Source organism: Orbicella franksi, chromosome 5 (genome assembly GCF_964199315.1).
Source record: "Orbicella franksi chromosome 5, jaOrbFran1.1, whole genome shotgun sequence".
NCBI lineage: Eukaryota > Metazoa > Cnidaria > Anthozoa > Scleractinia > Merulinidae > Orbicella > Orbicella franksi.
In genome coordinates, this window is record NC_138149.1 from 1,585,318 (window position 1) to 1,606,648 (window position 21,331).

Sequence of the window (21,331 nt, forward strand, 5' to 3'; positions counted from 1 at the left end):
CGCAGTTTGCCGCGCCACCTCCAGTGGTGTGCCGCGCCGCGCCCCGTCAAAAATGTCTGCGACAAAACTTAAAATCTCATTATTTAAAGTTTTATTTTACAAAGTATCTTCGCCCTCTTTCCGCTCTGAATAACACATTATCTCTACTCCAGTGCCCAGAAACTTTGATAAGAGTTAATGTCGTATGCTATTGTACTTTCGTATTCTTCTGAATATTAATTTAGGAAGTTATAAGGAATTGTGATGAAGATGGAGTAAAAAAGCTTCTCATATGGTTCTAGGAGCTGGAAAAAAGCGGTAGGTTCTGTTTATTAAGGCGTGTGGTTAAATGCCCTTTTAGAATAAACGGTATTATATGTTTAAACGGCATTTTGATTAACAAATGATGACTGAGGAGACAGCAAATATCTTTTTCACTCGTTTTAGAATAATATTCCTCAACGTTTTGATCAAATAATAGTTAATAGCATATTTGTTTTGTGAATAAGTCAGTATCTAACGCGCAATATCTCCATTATGTAAAGTAAAATATTTTTTTCCATTTACATGGGGCAGTGAATCTCTTCCCAAAGTTTGAGATGTCGACAAAGTTCATGTTAGATCAATTCTCCTCCTCATCGCATTCGTTTACCACATTTACAAGAAAATAATTAATTCACAAGATCTCCAACTTTGAGAATTGTAATTAAGAACACTGTGTATAATCGCAGTTAACACAAACATTTTTTCAATTCCGGAACTCGCACCATGCCCGTGAATTTATAACTTCAAAACATCAAAAGAAAAAACAGATTTAACAGCGTGAGTGTAAATAAGAGTTGCTCCTCGACCAACTGTTTGCCATTATGAAAGTGAATGACGAAAGAACGAGGAATTTCCTCAATTCTCAGAGTGAATTAATTGCCACTTATGGGTCAAAACTGATTTTGACCCAGCAACACCATGTGTACGAATAAAAACAGGTACATAGATCCAAAAGCTTGTTCATTTTCTCCACAGTGTTCGCGATAAAGTTTAGTTAAAATATGTCAAAATGTAATTGAGTACTTTCCTCTTCAAAATTTAGGTGAAAAAGAGCAAGTCAAACAGACAAATTAAAAACAATTTTTCTAGACTACCAGGAGGCATTGCAATAATTATCATCAACAAAAGATGCTAAATTCAATTATCTTAGCTGATTGTTTGACATGTGTTAGATGCCCCTTGCCGGTTACATCAATAGAAAATATGTATGGCCATTTCCGTTGAATTTTCCCATTCTCAAAACAAACTAAACGATTGATATTACCTTTTCAGGGCATTTAAGATTGTTTCGTCAGCGAATCGACAGGTGAGCGAGGTACAAACATTGCAAGCTTCTTATTAGAGAGTCATTTGGCCAAAAGCTCTCGAATAAGATGGCGTCAAGAAAACAAGCTCCGCAAAAAATGCCACTTTTCTTGATCATTACGCTGCACTTTTGCGCTATTCGGGCTCTGAATTCTACCGTGGAAGTTACAACTAAACTAGGCACCCTTCAGGGGCTAACTCAAGTAATTCCGAACGCCCACGGGTCCATAAATGCAATCCATAAATTTCTGGGAATTCCCTACGCAGCTCCGCCAACTGGTGACTTGAGGTTTGCACCTCCTCAGCCTCACAAGGGATGGAAGCGGGATGGCGTCTACAAAGCGACTCGATTCAGGAGCATCTGCATGCAGCAGATAATACATTACAACATCTCCATTCGGCAAGCTTGGAAGGGATTCTCGGAAACCGAAGAGAACATCAGCGAGGACTGTTTGTATTTAAATATCTACACGCCCGCGGAAAACATATCCAAACAACAGAACAAATCTCAACAGTTGTATCCCGTCCTAGCTTACATCCACGGTGGTGGATTTTTCGCTGGCACTCCGATAAGAGTGGTATCTCCCGGTGAATATCTACCTTTGCGAGGTATTATTCTCGTGAGTATTCAATATCGACTCGGCGCATTTGGCTTCTTCTCAACAGGTGATTCCACGGCACCTGGAAATTATGGAATGTTAGATCAAGTAGAAGCGTTGAAATGGATCAAAGACAACATCGAGAGTTTTGGTGGCGATCCTTCTAAAGTAACGCTTCTCGGGGAGAGCGCTGGAGGTTCTAGTGTTAATCTTCACCTGCTTTCCTCACTGTCAAATGGTCTTTTTCATCGCCTTATAAGTGAAAGTGGGACTGATCTGTCGCCATTTGCTTTCCATGGAGAATCAGGCGTTACTTCATCCTCGCTGCAGCTTGCTGAGAATTTAAACTGTGCCGTTGCGAATCAGCAAAACATGATAGAGTGCCTTCGGTCGAAAACTGCGCTGCAAATTCTGACGGCTACCTCAAGTAACTTGATTTTTTACCCTGTTGTCGACAAACACTTTTTGCCAGATTCACCAATAAATCTCAGGAAGGCGGGAAAGTTTCAAAAGGTTCCCACCATTGCCGGATTTGTAAGCAATGAAGGTTCTTTTTTGCTGCTGGGCAACTCCATATCGAAATACAACAAAACTATCTTTAGAGGACTCATAGAGGAACATATGATCAACAGTATGGGACACACTGCAGACCGAACACCTCTTTTAGTTGATGCGGTGGAATTTCAGTATACACGATGGCCCAGAGAAAACAACTCAACCAAGATTCGTCAAAGTATCATTGATGCTCTTACGGATTATTATGTGGTCGCTCCGACATACGCCAGCCTTCTGTTCCAAAGTCAGTTTTCACCGACATGGCTGTACGAGTTTCGCCATCGTTCTGTCCACAGCCCTAAACAAGTCTGGGAAGGAGTGGTGCACGGGGATATCACTGCGTATGTGTTTGGTGTGCCACTGTTGGACGCTACGTCGCCACACCCCTACACTGCAGCTGACAGAAACATAAGTGATTTCATGGTGACTGTTTACACTAACTTTGTCAAGTTTGGAGACACAACGCCCCAACCTGTTGACGGAATAAAATGGAGGAATTTTCGGCCAAACGACCAAGAGTATCTTCGCATCGAAACCACCCCTCAAATGTCGAAAGATTTTAAGGCTCTGAAAGTGGCATTTTGGAATGATTATCTACCCGACTTGTCCAACTCTTTGACAGAAAAATTAAAATGCCAAGGCCCGGATGTACGAGGAACGAAAAGCGGCGGCCATATCAACAAAATCTCCCGCTGGTGCCTAGCGCTCGCTTTATTCATTGTAAACATCTGGCTATTAGCTTCAAAAACCTGAAACTGGAAGACACTTAAATACCCTGGGTAAATCGAGCAATAATTGTACTCGAGACGGAGTGTTGCCGAATTTTATTACTTAGCTAATGGACAAAACACGAGGCAGTGTAATGGTCAAATTTTTATACAGGAGTGTTTGGCATAAAATTTGTGAATACGGGTTGCTGTCTACGAATCGTTTGGCAAACGTGTTGCATATCACTTCCTAAATTACCCACTCAAGCAGCTGCACAAACGAAAAAAAAAAACAACTTTGAAACTTCATTTTTGCAGATTTCATTCTATTGCGTAAATTTCTAACAAACAGAGTAATTAGTAATCATGGAAACTCGGTTTCTTTTTCCGATGGAATTGTTCATGTTTGATAAACTGACAAAATGTGATCACATTGGCCGGTTTCTGTAAATATTTTACTTAGGTGAAAAATGTTAAAGGAAAAGAAAAAAAAAAGATTAAAAATCACTTCTTTTGTTTTACAAAGCAGAAAAGAAAACCTGAAACTAATTTGTTTACAAGTTTGGGATAATTGCAGGAATATAAAAAATCCATTACCGAAATGATTGTGAGAAATGTTGAACAAACATATCACCTATATGCCGGAAATTTATTTCTCATCAGTTAGATTTTCAATCAAACATTTCGTGGCTTACAACACGATCAAACTTAGTCTCAGGACTGATAGAGAGATGAACAAGTTGTGACGCGTTGGGAAGAAAACGAATCAGTTTCTGATGCGAATACGTTTATATATTACTCGACAAATCAGTCAAAATTTTACAAGCATGATAACTGATACATAGTAACAATACGGCAAGCTCCATTGAGGCGAACGCTAGAAACACTCTTTAAAGATCATGGAACTGGGAGAAATAAATAATTTCGAAAATAATTTGTTCTAGTGGAACGCTCTAGTGTCTAGCTATACGTTACATGAAATGGGTAAAGAACTTTTTGTGAAGTACAATAGGCCGAAGATAGAGTAAAGGCTGTCTAATTTCGATTAATTTATCGACATAAACATTAGCGCCGCAGAGAGACTAATATTCTTAATATCCATAACATGCAAAAACAACAGCAGCTTTGTAAAATAAGAGGTTTAAAGTTTATGATTATGGCGATGTTGTACTTATTCTAGTCTTGGTCCTTGAGGGCCATTTTGAATGGGATTGAGCCATCTTATACAGTAATTAAATAGAGTTTGTAGCAAACAGAGTAATTAAACAATGCTGTAATTTTGCTGTAAGGTTTTTCGAAGCCTAACCTGTTAGTTCGAATATAAAACAACAAGCAAAGTATAGTGTTTTTCACTCATGTGTGTAATTAGCATAATTACATTTGGCAATCCATTTACTATGATAATTGAGTTTTATTACAAATGCATCGTGTATATACAAAAATTGTTCATCGTTTTCCTTGAGAATATATTAAAAAAAAACATTCTGAAATAAATATTATGTCAACTTAAGTTATTCATTGAATTCTCGCCAGGAACTATTCACTCATTAATGACACGCCCACTGACGCATGCACTAACAGTTTTCGAACGAGCTTGTGGAAAAAAAAAGACCAAATTGTATACCACTGAATGACTAACATATTTACATTATTTTGAGGAAATTTCTGCAAGATTATTGAACATTTCGGCAACTCCCAGTAAGTCAGGAAAAATACTGGGAAAGTCTAACAGTCTCACAGAATCTAACAGACTAACAGATGTCTAACAGTTTAAAGGAGCTAGGTCACGCAATTTTAGGCAATTTTAGCACCGATCAAATGGTCCAACTAGAATATCACAAAAATGGCTAAAAACTATAGAAGATCTCAAACAAAACACAGGAAAGCTAAGAAGGGACATTGCTGGACAAAACTGGAGAGGATTAAAATGGATTGCATTTGGGTAAATTTGAAAAACGTCGGCCCACCTTTTTTCAAATTTATATCAGTATATATCAAAATGTCATTTACACAGCTGGAAAATCATTCTCAGTTGTTATGTGGCCGTGATTTTGCAAATGAAAGACTCTTGCTCTGCAATTTGACGTTTAGAGCTCATAATTAACAAAATTAAACAAAATTACCTAAAATAGCATGACCTAGCCCCTTTAACAGAGTCTAACAGTCATAGAGTCTAACAGACTAACGGAGTCTAACAGACTAATAGATGTCTAACAGTTCAACAGAGGCCAACAGTCTAACAGAGGCTAACAGTCTCATAGAAGGCTTATGATTACTTTGAGGAAGTTTCCACAAGAACATTCAGTAACCGTGAAGCATGCATATCAAGCATTCTTGTTATATCTCCCAACTCAAATTGATCCGATTGAAGGAGAACGTGTTACGTGTCGTGGGTCAAAACTCACTAACTCCCTAGGGATACAACAACTTGAACTTTCGACTCGCACGTGATCAGGTCGTGCTCCTTCAAACCGTGGCAAATTTGTGATCCAGCCGGTGTCAAGCAAACGATTTCTTTCCGAGACCCTCACTCAGGAGTATTGAGGTCGAGGGGAAACAAAACTCACTGTTTCCCGCGGGATCAGTCATTAAGTGCTTAGTGATTCATGGCAAATAAATAACAATTAACACGATTCAATACTTTCACTAAAAACTTTCAAGAAGTTTAAAGTGGAAAGCTAGGGAGGGATCTCTGTCTTGAAAATGGACTTTGACCTTGACGTTTGCGCCAAGCGAGCGAAGATTCTCCACAAACTTCTTCTGCTCTTTCCCAATCCACGGCCGCGTCGCATCCTTGATTTGGTAAGGAGTCACGTGCACGCGAATCCTTGGCACGTGCTTGGCCAGATGATCAAGGAATTTTTCATCTGTTATCCACGTGTTTGACTCGCCGCTATGGCCTCCGTCCAACCAGTACATGGCACTTATGCGTGACGCAAAGTCATTAAGACAAGGATCTACTCCCGCTGAAACCGTGGATAGTTCGTAAATGATTTGATTGAGTACAACACATCCTTTACTGAAACCCACAAGAATCACTTGGAAATCAAACGTGGGGTCCTCCTCTCCCTCTGGAATGTCCAAGACTGCATGGGTTGAGAAATGCAAAAAATAGAAACTGTAAAATCCGAGAAAATTGACCATTCCTGTCTTTCCTCTCTAGGCACTTTATGTACCATAAAATCCTTGTTATAAGGTTTTTCTTTTACAAAAACTTTGGACATCCTTAGCCTCGTACGTATGTTTCCATACAAAAGATTTTTCACATGAATGTGAGGTTTAGGATGTATAAGTATTGTTATTCAAATATAGGCGTCATATTTATGCAAAGGGTCTATACATGTCCCAGCATACTGAAACAAACTGCTGCGGTCCCGCCAACTCTGGTGGCAGAGGTACGAGTAAACAGAGAATTGCTAAAGGTAAATATCTCAAAATTTAAAACACAAAATTTTGGTGATCGAGGCAAGTGTGACTTTGACTGATTCAAATCAGTTCGTAACGGACAGCTATACATGTCTCAAGAAACTACCCATAATCCCCCTAACGTGGACCCAGTACTATGGTCCCTGCCAGAAAAAGAGCCATTTCTGCCTGGGCCGGGTTGTCCAGGAATATGATGAATATTGATATCAGTTTTGTAACTTTTCGTTCAGGTTTTCCGTTTATATTGATTGTCCTTCAGTTTTGAATTTAAATAATCTCAAACTACACAAAACATAGGCAGTGACAAATGTTTTGTACGAGAAAAATTAATACTTCGGTTATCTTTTAATCCTGGGTTGGCGTTAACCGGCTTTCGACCAGCTGTTTCGCGATGCTGCCTCACTCACCTTGTTTGACCGCAGACTCCAGCAAGGCTCTTAAGTGATACAAGGCGCCATAATCGTGATTCCTGTGATCCGGAACACCAAACATGTCGGCTTCCACAAAGTTTTGATAACAAGCAAATGTGTTCAGATGATATCTTGACGGACGAACAACCCAAATGAAGCTATTGGGAAATCTTTTCTCTAAAATCTTGGCTGTGGATTCTAAATTCCACTGCTTCCATTTCTTATTATGCGCATGTGTTTCCATGTTTTCCACGCAATCCTGTAAATAAATCAAACCATACATGAATACGAACACTGCATGGTAGCCAAGGCCAGCCAGTCGCATTCTTTCTCATGTCCTACCCTGATGGGGATTAAAGGACAATTTAGTTATCCACCTGGGGAGGGTATGGGATTGTACCATTTCTTTTTGCCCATCAGAAGCGTCGTTTTGTGTCATATCTCCCATATAATAATAACCCGTCGTTTAAAATTATCCGAAAGTTGGAGGTCTGTAACAATATCTGAGCTGCGTCATACGTGCCAGTAGAGCAAAGGAACAACAGTGCTCCGCACGTCCGCCGTAAAAGGGTCTGGGGATTTTGGAACGACATCAAGCCAACCGTACTGTTTAATAAGTACTGAAATGATAACTTTTTAAAACCAAACCCTCTATTTTGGAAAGCGATCGATCGATAAAATAATTCAACAACTGTTAACAAGTAGTTCAACAATTGTTTCGTGCAAGTTTATTAATTTAATTCTGGGCTGATGTTGACTTCCATGTAAACAGGAAAATTGAGAAAACTTCTGTTCATCCCGACATGACGAAAGTCTTGGGTTTAGCGTCCAGAAAGCTTAAAACCAAAACGAACAAACTATTCTAAAAGCGAGCAATGTTTCTCAAATACGTCCATCTGAAAAAAGTATTTACTTTCGACACAACATGTCTGGAATGGCTGCAGGAGAATCCGCTGGAGTGTTGTCAAATCACGTTACCTTTTGCGAGTTTGTCCAACAAAACAATGAGAACATGAAACGTAACCCAAGGTGAAAGACGAATGCGATGAATCAAAATTCTACTGAGGAAAGAATAAATGTTAAACCCATCGCTAGATGAAAACAAGCACCAAGAACATTTATAATAGTTCACTAATTCCATATCGTGTAGTTCGCTGGTGGTAAGCGACGATAGTCGATTTCTTCGCAAACCCAAGCGCAAACTGGGCGTTCTTTGTTTCTTTGTTTGTTCATCTTTTCACGATATTACACGATAAAAAGATTTCCAATTAACGCGTCCAGAACGAGTTTAAAAAGTCAACAAACCACACAAAGACCGGCCGATTCGTTTCCTCTGTTTTGCGGTTTTCAGGAAATGTTTAGAATTACAGTTGTCAAACTCCGCTATTTCGAACACTTAGGGAAACGAAAAATCGTTCGAAATAGCCGATAGTAAATGACTGAAGGGTAAATCCAAGGGAAGGCAATCGAATAACCGAGAACGAATTACCGGGATCCAGCTGTAGTTGGTTAAAAGAGATATCGTAATTTTGTAATGCTACGATGCTCTTTGAACCCTACAGCACCAACCCTTACTCGTATTTTCCACGTGCTCAGCGTTAAGCAAAACACTTGGGACAGCAAACTTTCACATTTTGCTTCGAACACTTCTATAGCTAAACGGAAAAAATCACTTTAATAGGAAATTACTAATTCGCCATTTTATAAGAGAGAAGGAAATTAAGTTTTACAAACAAAGCACTCTCCATACTCGGCAATAGCTTTCACTTTAGATGATTTATTCAAATTATTCAAGTCTCTAGTCATAATACGAAAATGAAGTTTTACGAAGCTTTCTCCGTAGAAATACTGTGTATACCACATATTCGCGAGTCAAGCATGTTGGGAATTAAGTTTACTTGCAAGCAAGCAGCAAGAACTTCAACAATACACAGCAAGCTCCCTGGAGAGCTTACATGCAGTACACATCACAAAACAAAGAACCATGTTTAGAGGGTAAAGAATATATGCTAATAGACGTCTCGCCAATGAGTAAAATTTTACAAGTTGAAAATAGTACATCGTTTTGAACCAATACTTTGTTTTGATTCCAATAAAATAATTTGCGCAATTGTTAGAATACGCTGTTTCAGCAAATATTGGATGATGAAATAACCAGTCGGCATATCGCCTCTCATTTCAAAGCTTTTAACTTCAATGACTTGTTAAACAAAACAGTTTAGCGAGTACATTTATGATACTCATGCGTTAGAGCTCAGACAATATGAGTCTCAAGCTTTTCACTAAAAAGATTTTTTTTGTATGTACTGCATTAAGTAGTTTGGTTAGGGAACGGAGTGATCGTAGATGGCCAGTGATATTCAAAACACATTGAGACAAAGTCATTTACCGTGAAATACAGACGCAAACTACAGCAAAATCGAAATGGAAAGTCAGTTAGCGCACACTACTGCTGAAGAACTTGATAACCAGTTCGTTCAATTTCTTCAGCGCTCTAATCTGCTCAACAAGGATCGTTTACAATCACACAATTCTTTTTTCTTACCTGTACATCACCTGGGAAAAATACAACGTGTTGTTGAGCTTCAGAGCCACAGAACACCACATCATTCTTTCTTCCATCGTGTCCATGCGCCAACATACGCCGAACTAAAGGAAAAGTTGAAGATTTATCCATAAAAAACGGCAAAACTAAGCCTTGAAATTACAATTACGTAGAAAAACTGATCTTCACGAGTAATCAAAATAAACAAAGCGTCGCGTATAGCAATATTAACGAAACCATTACCATAGACAATGTTTACGTAATAATCCTCATTCCTTTGTTATACCCCGTTAAATTAATCCCCTCTTTGACATCTGAGTGGTGCCATACTGGCGGAAAATTCACACTAAACCAATCCAAGGAAATTAACTTCGCCTTCAAAGTTAAACACGCTTAAACAATTTATGCACGCCAAGAAAAACATAATCTAGTCATTAATTCGTTTTAATTGAAGCATTTTCAGCCGGAAACCAGACGGAAAATTCACATAAAGAAAATCGAAGTGCCGTTAATTAAACAAAATACTGCAATGTGATTTGTATGGATCAAACCACGTGGAATAAAAAGAGTAAAGCGAGAAACAACATAACAAAGGACACCATCATTAGCCAAGCCATTCAAAAGGACTATCTATTGTTTGGTAAATACTTGACCTTTTTTCCATTTTGTACATCATGTAAATCTGTTTGTTTTTGACCTCATAAAATCGCCTTATTAACAAAACTCCATAGTTTATAAAGCTAGCCAATATATATTGAAAGATATCTGTTCAACGTCCATTTCACAATTTAGTCTCAATTAACATCAGCCGCTCGTTTTCAAGTTGTCTTTTGCCCAACAACCTGGGTTTTATTCCATTGCCGTTTTGTCAAATGAAAGATTTAAGTATTTTTTTTCGAGCAAACATCTAGGCATAATGAATGTCGAAAAAGGACTATTTTCAATTCATTTAGTCAGCGCTTAGAACGGTGAAAAAGGATGGAAAACGTAGATTTTAAACGCTTGACACCGCGATTTCATGTTTCTGGCGAAAAAAGATCTACTACTTGACCTATCATGTAGGATGTAAGTCTGAAAAATAAGAATGATCCACCGCCATCTTCAAGTTAGTACGAAAACAAACAAACAGCTCAGACAGGCAAGAAGTAGCCATATGCTCAACATTAAAAAATGTTCGCCTTTGCTGTATATATTAGCAAATTTTTCCTCGGAAAAAAACCCCGCTTCCCTAAGTAGTCGATAAAGAACTAGCCTCTTCCAGGCGTTCAGTTCGTTGAACTAACTGAACGCCTGGAAGTGGCTAATAAAGAGCGGGAGGCTTCCTACTTTCAAACGGGCAAATTAAATATGACCATGGTTATACTTGCCAGCGGAAGGTCCGTATCGAGAAGGACTTTGTGCAAGGTCCGACCCGAGGCCGGGGACCGTTACAAGGGAGGGCAAAGCTTTTCTTGATACGTGCCGACCAAATCCGCAAATGTTTTTAATAGTTTTCTTTTAATAAAACTGCCAACATTAACAGAGAAAGATCTTGAAGTCGAGAAAATAAGCACAGTTAAAAAGCCATTGAAATTCCCGCGCATACCCTAAATCTTAATCTAAATATTTGCTGTGCGAGAAACTCCGTAAGCAGGATATACGTGCACCAGGACACGGTCATTGATCGTACATCCAGTGATGACTCTAATCGTACATGTAGTAGTAGTACTCAAGAGCGAGGACAAAAGTTTCTCTTAACACGGGTAAGTCTTGTTTGATAAAACTTCCAAATCCAACAGCGAAACCGATTCCAGAAATGTCAAATGTAAGCAAAAAACGGAGGGCGGCTATCAGATTGCCCCGTTCTGCACTGAACAACCTCCCCCGGAATTTGAGCCCGATGTATTAAATACTTTTTGTGCAACGCGGGTTTAAAAACTCAAAATTTTACAAAGAATTTATGAGCTCATTAGTTTCTTGCTACCCAGAAATTTTGCAATTTTTAAAAGCCTATTTCTCCGCAATATTACACCCAAAGGCCGACAAAAAACCAAAAAGTTCACCCATTACTAAGTTTCACAAGCTCTTTAAATGTTTGTAGTCAATTCGTGTCTAGCGTGATGCCTTCTCTGCCCAAAGTCGTATGTTAATGAGCAAAAAATGTAAAAAATGACATCAGCAAAGATTCGCCTATAGGAGACGCTTAATGCTCTTTATCAGGAAGTCAGACGCTAGTTTCCTTTGTAGATATTCCTCAAATAACAGCTGTGCCTTTCGAACCCTTTAATCCTCAAGAGTGATTAGCGTCTAATTTCTCCTCAGCATATCAAAAAAAAAAAAAACATGATAAAGCTGGGTAAAATGGAGACTGCATGACGATGGGTAAGGGAGAATTTGTACTTAGACCAAGGGGTTCATTACAAGGGTAGGAATTTGACAGAGGGCCTGTGGAATCCAAAGAAATAAGTATATTGTTAACAACTAAATTCACTTTGCATCTTTTATTTCAACCAATGATACCACGTATGACTTAGAAACACATCTTTGATCACATACATTTAACTTTCATGTTCCAAGTTGTAAAAAATAAAAGTAAAAAATAAAAATTCTCAAATGTTGAAATGCATACAGTTTTCATAAATTTGGTTGAACATAAAAATATGACCACTAAGAACTTGGTGTTAGAGCAGATAATTTGTTGCTATATCAAGGACATCCCCTCAACAATGGTTTACTCAATTCTCATCACTTATTTGCCTGCCGTTGATCAGTCTTGGGAATTAAAGAGTTGTTTATATGGCAATGACTGTTTTTCTGTCCTTCATGCTGTTTTATAGATGAGTGGTATTCTCATTAGCTTGAAATTATTACTGTTATTTCTACTTAAAGGTCTGATCATTAAGCTTCTTTCTCCTTATCTAAGTATGGCTGGTTTGCAGTGTCACGCCATCAAAAATAAAAATCGTAACCACTCAATAAATTAAGTCAAGAAGCTGAGATATGAAAGATGATTGATACATAAATAACCTCGCCAAGTTTTAAGTCTGTACGATTTTCCATCCGCGCGTTATTCGGAAAAGTGTTTCACTCAAATTTATAGAGCTTTGTATGGTGTCGCCATGTTTGTGCCCCTCGGAGGGACACAAACATGGCGGCCGTAAAGTAACAGAAACATCTGTCATTGAGTTTTACCATTGAAACGAAACGTTATTTCTCTAGAGCTCCGATAAATTGAAATTAATACTTTGTCTAGAACAAGAACTGTTTAGTTAGTAAAAACTTGAGCAATAACTTATCTTTTGACTTACTCGACAGCCTTATCGAGCCGCCATTTTAATGTCACGCAACGCATAAACTTGGAAATTCCGAAGTGCTCCATTACATAATGAGGAACCCTGTCGGGCTTAAACGTTGCAAAACGTCAAGTTATTAGAGGGTCTTACATCTGATGAAACTAAAACTTCACAAGGATTGGTAATTTTTTATTTTGGAAATTGATGACGTCACATGAAAACCGGCAATATGTATGCATTTGTATTGTTCTAGAAAACATTCCTACCCCCAATGCAAGGTTTTTTGGTTGACACCTCCCCCCCCCCTCCCCCGCCATTAGAAATTCCAGTTTGGCTTCCTCTTCAAAAAACACTGATTAACATGAGACCCTCCAGACACAGATCCCCCAGAGCTTGGAATTTCCAGTGACCCTCCAAGAGAAAGGGGGAGGGGGTGATATAATGCATGATCTGAGGTGTGCGAAATCACAGTACTACTTTAAATTAACATGGGTTGTTAGATATCCACAGAGTTAACTGTATCCTCAATACATCACATTTCTTCAGCTAAGCAAAATAGATTACTGTCATATATTTCAAAACTTGTCAGTTAGGTACAGTTTTTCAAACAGATTATGATGATTTGCCTGAACGCCATGGACGGATTTCCCTGCTATACACAAGCTCTCCATTTGGACTTGTTGTTCCCTTTGGAAGGAGAGCACAATAAACCGGTGTATCAGCTCCTGAAATTAAATAAACAAAAATGGATTGACTGGCTATGCCAATAAAGAAAGGAAGGAAGAATGAAGCAAACAGTCAACAAGGCAATGTGCATACCTTCTTCTGGGCTTCGGCTTGCATTTCCTCCACCCATGTCAGTTCGTACCCAGCCAGGACACACCTATATGGCCCAATAACCAATACAATGCTCTGAATATCTTGTTCAAGGAGCTGCTTACGACCAGCAAAAGCTGACAGCCTTTCAATATCTACTTAGTTCCTTAGTTAGTCATGAATCAAACCTGGAGGCAAAACTAAAACCTGAATTTTTTTCTTTGGTATCAGGAAGAACACTTTGTAGTTTATAAATCAAAGTGTAAAACAAAACAAATTCTGTCTATCAAAATCCAGGGTAGAGTGGGTAAGGGAGTGAGGAGAGGCCAGGGAAGTTATTAGTTTTTTGCTTCAAACTTGTTTTTGAAGGACTGTGGTATCAGGAGGACTTTGAAGTAGAGTAGAGAAGTATGAAAATTTTTGAGAGGTCGTAGGTTTGGTTTCAGCTGCAATCTGTCGAACCTTTCATCACATCTTACTGGATATAGCTTTGATCGATTCACGTAAAAAAAAAATAGACACTGGAGTGTCATATTCAAAATGGGTGGAGGTGTCATTGATGTGACTTGTCAAAGTAGCATTAGAAATGTTGTATAAAACCATGAGATTGCATTCTCTCCTTTCACTCGTCTTCCAACAACTGAGCAGCATCACCACTTGCACATCATGCTCACAATCACTCTAGCACACTTACTATGTTTTACATTCTTCCCTATGGATTTTCAAGGAAAAGAGATACTGCTTGTGGTCTAGAGGGGACAAAGAGGCATGATAGGGGAGGCTACAGGGAGAAGGAGGCTAAAAATATGAGGGGAAAGGGGATTAAGTAAGTACTATATTGGTTCTTCTTATGTTTTATCCATTTTGATAATAATTAATTAATCTACATCTTACTCACAGCATTCACTAAGATTCCTTCACGCGTATCATGTTTGAACTCATGTGCTTGTACCATGCTTAGAGCTGTCACACCAATCTTGGAGACACTGTAAGCTGAGAAGAGAGCAGAGTCTTGCCAATTTCAAAAATAAACTAATTTGGGTTGAGATGAAAAGCCTGTTACATTATAATTATTTAGGCATGCAAACTGCTTAACACAAAAATCTGCAAGACAGTGACACTGGACTTTTTATCTGCAAATCCTATGGCTTCTGATGACCTGATGTCTTTGACTAAAATTTAATGATGGTTCGTGTACAGTGCACATTTGCAAAAGTCTGCATCACATTCCATTTTTCAGATTAGATGTATCTTTTTTTTTAATTCGAGCCTGAGCATTTTAGACTGTCTGGTCAAAACAAAGTGACGTCAGGAACTGCAAATTCAACCACCACAACAGAAAAAAAATGTACTATACTAAACAAAGCCAGCAGTCTTCACCATTTAGTAATATGCAATTAACATTAGTTGTCAACGTGTGCCACTGCATCATTTCAAAGCTGCTGTTGCTATAGTTCTCTCTATGTTATCTTGTGAGCAATGGCGTGGCTACAATCTGATTGTCCTGAAGGTTCTAACCCTAACCCTTGGTAGTACTTGTTTCCAGGTGCTGATTCAGGCTCTAGATCAAATCCGTACATACCTGGACTGAAAGCTGAAGCATCATCTGGCCAGCCATTTTCTGCAATCTTTCCCTGTTTGGAATCGCTATTGGTAAGAAAAGAGAACGTTCCTCACAAATGCAACTCATGGAAATTCATGTTTTCATTTAATACGCTACATCTCTTCTCAGGATGTAGCATATTAAAAAACACTCAAGATGGAGATAAAAGACATCTGCCAAGCTAAATTTTTTCCATCTCTCAGTGGGTCAATACAAGTGAATGGCAACCTGATTGTGACTGACATATGTGTACCTGAGATATTTTTCCATGAGAGATACAATCTCTGCTTCTGTCAATGTTGGGGAGGAAAATTGCTTCTGTAATGGAGGAGAAACACAGCTCAAGCTTCCAAGCTGAGAAGACACATTTACCACCCTGTTATATGAACAAAAACACACTTTTTATTCCAGGAGCAATAAACACCCTTATTAAAAACTGCCTTGGAATCCTAAGAAGATTGCTACATTTTATATACATCCTTAAGTGGACATGACAATAAAAATAACCTTTCACTAACCGAGCATGAGGGCTGTACTGGGGAATATTGGTGTGAGGTCATAGCAGTAAGGACTGAGTGCAGTGAGGTCTGTACAAAAACGACCGAGGGCCAATATTCCCTAGTAGGGCTCAAGCAAGCTAGGTTAGTAAGTAGTTTATTATATACGGCACAAAACAAAAATTACACGACTTGTGAGCATTGCCATGGAAATGGTCCACGTGACAAAATCCCAACCAAGAAGGAACCCTGAATCAGAACACGCACATTTACCTCAAGACTACCTTGCCATGCAATTAATTTAACACAAGAGTACAGTGTAAGCTAGTTGTATTCTCTTTGTCACAAGTATGGAACAAGAGAAAAATTGAGGTAACCGATGGGAGCCAAGAACACGAATTTCCCTTTATGCCAGCTGAATTAATGCATAGAGAATCTTTTCCTATTATTCTTTCTCCTTTATTGTAAACCTACATTAGTGTAGATTGAAGGCTACATTGACTCATGCTACTAGCCTGAATATGAGACATAAGGCTAACTGTCACCTACTATCTTGATCTGTCTTGGACTTGTAATTACCTTGCATGTGGTCGCAGAAGAGGAAAGAAACTTTTGCACAAGTTCAATGTTCCAAAGAAGTTTATCTTGATAGTTGTCTCTGCTCTCTCAGCATAAGCAGATGCAGTTTTCTGTTGGTTGGATTACAGGCAAACCCCTATTAAGCAGTCACTCTGTTTATATACATGTATTATATGGTCCACATTAGCACATTGTCAGATATATCATTAGGATTGTCATCTATAATCTATGCCAACTCTCCTGGATTATCCAGGAGTCTCTCAGTTAAGGATTAAAACTCACAGTCTCTTTTACAAATCACCAAATTTCCTGTATACAAAGGAAAGAGCATAAAATACATACATATTTCAGCTGATTTTTGGCATTTTCAGGGAGAAAGTCTGGAAAACTTGACACATTTTTGTGGTTGAATTGGCAGAGCTCTACTTTTAACAACAATTTTTTAGGGTTGAGAGGGTGAAATTGGTAATCTCCCAGATTTTGATTTTGTTTGGCTGGCAATCCTCTGGAATCCAGTTTACAAATAAAAGATTTTAGTTCTGAATTACCTTAAGCAACACACCAGAATTGTTTATCAACACATCCAGTCCACCAAACTTCTCCATAACATGATCACACAGCTTGTTGATACTCTCCTGTGATGTGATATCAAGTTGATAATATTTGATATTTGTCACATTTAATTCTTTGCTGAGTTCTCCACAGACTTTAGCCCCAGCATTCTCATCTCTAGCTATATGAATCAAAACAATAACAATAATCAATTTGGGGTAGTACCCACCTGGGCCATCTTCAAGCTGCTTGATCTTTTAAAAACATACATCGAAAGAAAGTAGTAGGGACCTAAACATTTGTCTACAAATCTATACAGTTGGATCCCACTGATTTGAACTCCGTCATTTTGAATGCCCCTGCAAGTTCAAACCCAAAACTGTTTCCCCTGGATTTGCTCTTTTAGTCATTTACTAACCACTATTTTGAACTCCCACTATTTTGAACTATTTTGAACTTCCCCTGAGAGTTCGAAATAGCAGGGTACAACTGTAATTACCAGTGAAGAGGACAACTCCATTGAATTCTTTGCATAATCTCTTGACGATTGCATGGCCAATGCCACGGTTACCACCAGTTACCTTCAAAATATAAATATTCAAACAACACTTCAACCCAAAATTTGCAAGGAAAGGAGATGTACCCTGGCATGCAATAGCCTGATTCTCAGATGGTCCTGGTTTCTTGTGGTCACACGCATGGCCGTGAGCAACCTGGACCATCAGAGAATCAGGCGCTAATAAGCTGCCATGCAACAGTTCAGATTCACTTGCAATTACTGCACTCGTTGTGACTTCAAAAGTGTTGGTTTATATACAGAGCTGTTTTTTTTTTTTCTGTCACAATTTTTAACATTGCGCATTCTTGTAATTTTATTGGCAAATATGATCAAGAAAATCTTGAGCTCCCAGTCTTACTATCATACATTAAAACATTCAGCAATATTAAGCCAAGGCAAGTTCTTCTTGTCCACTTCCGTGAAACTCTTTTGCCTGCTTCAGAGCAGAACCTTGTGGTGTTCAATCAGGTTCTGCGACAAGGTACACAAACCATACATTGTACTACTTCAGATAAAAACAATGCCCCTCCCCCTCCCTCCCCCCCCCCCCCGCGATGAAAGTTACTCGCTTCTCTGTTCTATTTGATTACGTTAACTGCACACCGTTGTCATCATTGCTTAGTATAATTTTGTTTTTGCAAGTGTTTGAATTGTATTAAGTATCTGAACTTATTGAACTTAGTATGTGTGAGATTTCACTCCAATGTTTTCCTAGCTGGGTGAAACCTAAGCAACAGCTACTGAGCTATTGTAGTCCCCCGGGACTAGTCCACGCAAATCCAGCACATATTTCACACTGCATTGAAGAAGACGATTGGCATTGATTTGCGATCTACATAAACCCAGAGAAAACACAGTCACTTACCAGTGCAAGCCTATCCATGCTAAATTAAATTTCACAAAATTCCACCATCACGGCTTCTAGGCGAAATGAAAAGTCTCCTACCCAGGCCTCTCATCACTCACAGCCGGTTGGGGAAGACTGCGTCCTAATCATTGTCCTAATCCACTCTGTAAATGGTTTGAACCCAGGAGTATCAGTAGTTCGTATAGTGTGATCGTCCGGGTGAGTCACCAAGTCACCAACAACAGTTCTTTTCAGAACTACACTCACCCGGACGATCACACTATACGAACTACTAATCCACTCTGTCACGTAGTCAGCCGCACGCACACGCTTGTCACGCGATCTGTATTAAAAATAGCGCCAAATGTCGCATAATATCTCCCTCTCTGATCAGGCTGATTAAAGTAAATGTTTACAATGTTTATACTCTGCATTAGGTACTGTTAGGTTCCTGAGGCGTTCTCCCAAGGATTCTCAGAAGGATAACCGTCTGAGTGCTTGTGGTGGATCGACGAGAAAAACGGCATCTTCTATCTGAGAGTGCGTGCGATCTAAGACATCGAATTATTCAAGAATGCCATAAAAACTTGCAAACTTTTTAAATAAAAATACGATCACAGACGACATTTCCTGCTGTTTCGTTTTTTGGGAAGGTGGCGGTGGTGGGCGCTGAGGGGTGGTGAAGGACAACTTACTGACATATGTTTATATTTCATCATATTCCCTTGTTATTTAAATAAATCCCCTCCTTCACTAGAAAGTAGCAATCAATGCCCTATTCTCCATGGTCGTATGCTTAAGGCTCGGTGTGTTGTCAGTGATCATTAATCCGAAACGATACATTCATTTTGACCCTGATCTGAAATGAGGATTGCAAACAGGACTTTTTTGTTTTTCGCTTTTGTCCCAGGTTTCCGAGAATAAACCTGACTTAATCGGGGGTTACCCCTAATTTGCCCTGACATATCCAGTTGGAGACAGTTACTGGATCTCACAGTCCTGATCGATAATGGCATCCATTGTTGCTGATACCCTGAGGTTGACTTTTACACTTTTGCTCAACAAGATCCGAGGAAAAGGGGCAGAGAATCTTAAACACGGAGATGTTAGCGACGAACGATTCAGGGACTTTATTGTTCGAGAACTCACAGACATCCGCGAAAAGCTTGAAGGATTGTGCAAGCTTGATCTTATTGCCTCCGCCAATTTCTTCAAAGACGGTGTCAGTTTAATGTACCATAGCTTCGCCAAGTCTGGTAAGTGCAGTCCAAGCATTCAAACAGAAGTTTATAAAGAAGATTTTGACAACGTAAGCCTTGTGAACACTGATGCAACAAACATCGAATTAGATGAGTGGGAAGTTCTACATTTGATGTCGGATGGGTTGCAATTTGACAAAATTGACTGCCAAGACAAGTTCTTTCTGGAGGCAAAGGAATTTCTCAAGAAGGCAGCCGAAAGCGCAACTAAAGCTTTTAGTAACGAAGCTTTGGATATCTATGATCGAGTTTTGGCAATGAAGTTTAGAGTTGCTGCCACAATGCTTCAATTTATCGGCGAACCGGAAGTGGCTTTAGTGTTGTGCAAGAACTATCTCGAACAGCTCAATGGTTTACCGGAAGTTCGCGAAGCATTTTCCGTGCGATTTGGGCGCTTCAATATGAGACGGATGTTTTGTGAAATGCGAAGAGAAGCTTTGATCAGCGCAGTAGTCTCGATAAATCGTATTATGTGGGAGTATTTACATCTTTCATCGAAGGGCGATGACTTCTTGCGACACTGGCCGCAAATTCCCGTGGATTTCTCGCACAAAATTCATCCCGTCCAGAGCGGAGAAGTTTGTCGCGGCTATTTCTGGGCATTTGGCGAGTTCGGAGGGGGCGTGGCACAACTAAATGGTCCAGTGGATGTTGCTACGAACAGCAAAGGTTATTTTATAGTCGCCGATCGTTATAACTTCCAGATGAAAGTGTTCTCAAAAGATGGAAATCTAAGCCAAAGGGTGTGCGAGCAGACATTTTTGCAAACTTTTAACGAAGACACAATTGTGACGAACCTACTCCACCCTCAAAGTGTTGATGTGGATAAGACCGACCGAGTTTATCTCTGCAGTAGCTATAAATCGCCACTGAACGGTCAGTTTCTGAACGAAGTCGTTGCTTTAGACAAAGAAGGAGAGTTTCGTTGGAGCTTCGGAAGGGGCCAGGCCAACTTCAACCAAGGAAAGCTGTTGAGCATTGCCCTGGATAAAAACAGAGGGAGGGTGTTTGCTCTGAGTGAAAAGACGGTCTTCGTTCTCAACACGGACGGAATATTCTTATCGTGTTTTACCTTGACCGGGGAATTCATCCAAACGCAGGGTTCTCACCTTTGCGTGACAAACAGCGGTAACTTACTCATAACGGCTTCCAATACGGTGTTCTTTGTTTCCAAACGAGCTGCTAACGACACAAGTTTCAAGTCACGCACGGTCCACCCCACCCGGTTTATCAAACCACACAGGAAAATTCCCAGCACCTTAAATCCATCAGGAATCGTCTTTAACCCGCACACCGAGCAAGTTGTCGTTGTTGATCGGTCCAGTAATAGCTTGGTAATGTTTGATCCCCAAGGAAATTTCATCAGGAAAATTTACTTTTACGAGAAGTATTCAGTAGGGGGAGCGGCCATCACTAAGGACGGTCACGTGGCGGTAGCTAGTAAATCAACAAACAAGATTCTGATAATGTGAAACCGCGTTAGGACAATGTATTATGTTCCTTCCGAAGATGCTGAAAACGGGTTCAGTTGATTGATAAGTCGTAAATCCCAGCCGGTGATAGTCAAATCTACTTGAATTAGAGAAAGACGATGTTTAAAAAAAAAAGAAAAGGAATTTACCCTAATACGACTGCGGAGAATGCCTTTGATTGCGTGACATGCTTTTGAGGGTAAGATTACTTGCAGAGATTTAAATGAAAACAGCATCATGCTATAGGCATAAACTTGATTTGATGAAAATGAATAGTAAAATAAAGGTAAAACGTGGCCCGAGA

The 21,331-nt window shown here is 39.4% G+C and overlaps 3 protein-coding genes across 3 annotated transcripts; 2 read left to right on the plus strand and 1 right to left on the minus strand.

Annotated features, from left to right (window-relative positions):
- The first annotated feature begins 1,195 nt into the window (after nt 1-1,195).
- LOC145486587 (neuroligin-4, X-linked-like) lies at nt 1,196-4,425 on the plus strand. The gene has a single exon (XM_081465277.1). It carries the CDS (start codon nt 1,398-1,400, stop codon nt 3,234-3,236), a length of 1,839 nt encoding a protein of 612 aa, XP_081321403.1. The 5' UTR covers nt 1,196-1,397; the 3' UTR covers nt 3,237-4,425.
- A 138-nt stretch (nt 4,426-4,563) lies between these two features.
- LOC145486588 (mitochondrial protein C2orf69 homolog) lies at nt 4,564-18,453 on the minus strand. The gene is made up of 12 exons (XM_081465278.1): nt 18,315-18,453; nt 17,390-17,471; nt 16,887-17,071; nt 16,339-16,448; nt 15,516-15,638; nt 15,242-15,306; nt 14,558-14,652; nt 13,663-13,726; nt 13,470-13,568; nt 9,572-9,675; nt 7,024-7,285; nt 4,564-6,276 (listed from the first exon to the last, which is right to left on the minus strand). The coding sequence occupies exons 1-12, from the start codon at nt 18,330-18,332 to the stop codon at nt 5,837-5,839; spliced, it is 1,647 nt and encodes a 548-aa protein (XP_081321404.1). The 5' UTR covers nt 18,333-18,453; the 3' UTR covers nt 4,564-5,836.
- A 533-nt stretch (nt 18,454-18,986) lies between these two features.
- Nucleotides 18,987-21,324, plus strand: LOC145488518 (uncharacterized). The gene has a single exon (XM_081467402.1). The coding sequence runs from the start codon at nt 19,306-19,308 to the stop codon at nt 21,025-21,027; it is 1,722 nt and encodes a 573-aa protein (XP_081323528.1). The 5' UTR covers nt 18,987-19,305; the 3' UTR covers nt 21,028-21,324.
- The last annotated feature ends 7 nt before the right edge of the window (nt 21,325-21,331 follow it).

Bases quoted from the DNA above. Each gene is read 5' to 3' on its own strand.
- LOC145486587 (XM_081465277.1), top strand. From the start codon at position 1,398: ATGGCGTCAAGAAAACAAGCTCCGCAAAAAATGCCACTTTTCTTGATC.
- LOC145486588 (XM_081465278.1), bottom strand. The intron at 17,072-17,389 runs GTAATTACAGTT...TGATTCATATAG, and splicing joins TGGAGTTGTCCTCTTCACTG to CTAGAGATGAGAATGCTGGG. The intron at 16,449-16,886 runs GTAATTCAGAAC...TCCAACCAACAG, and splicing joins ATTCTGGTGTGTTGCTTAAG to AAAACTGCATCTGCTTATGC.
- LOC145488518 (XM_081467402.1), top strand. From the start codon at position 19,306: ATGGCATCCATTGTTGCTGATACCCTGAGGTTGACTTTTACACTTTTG.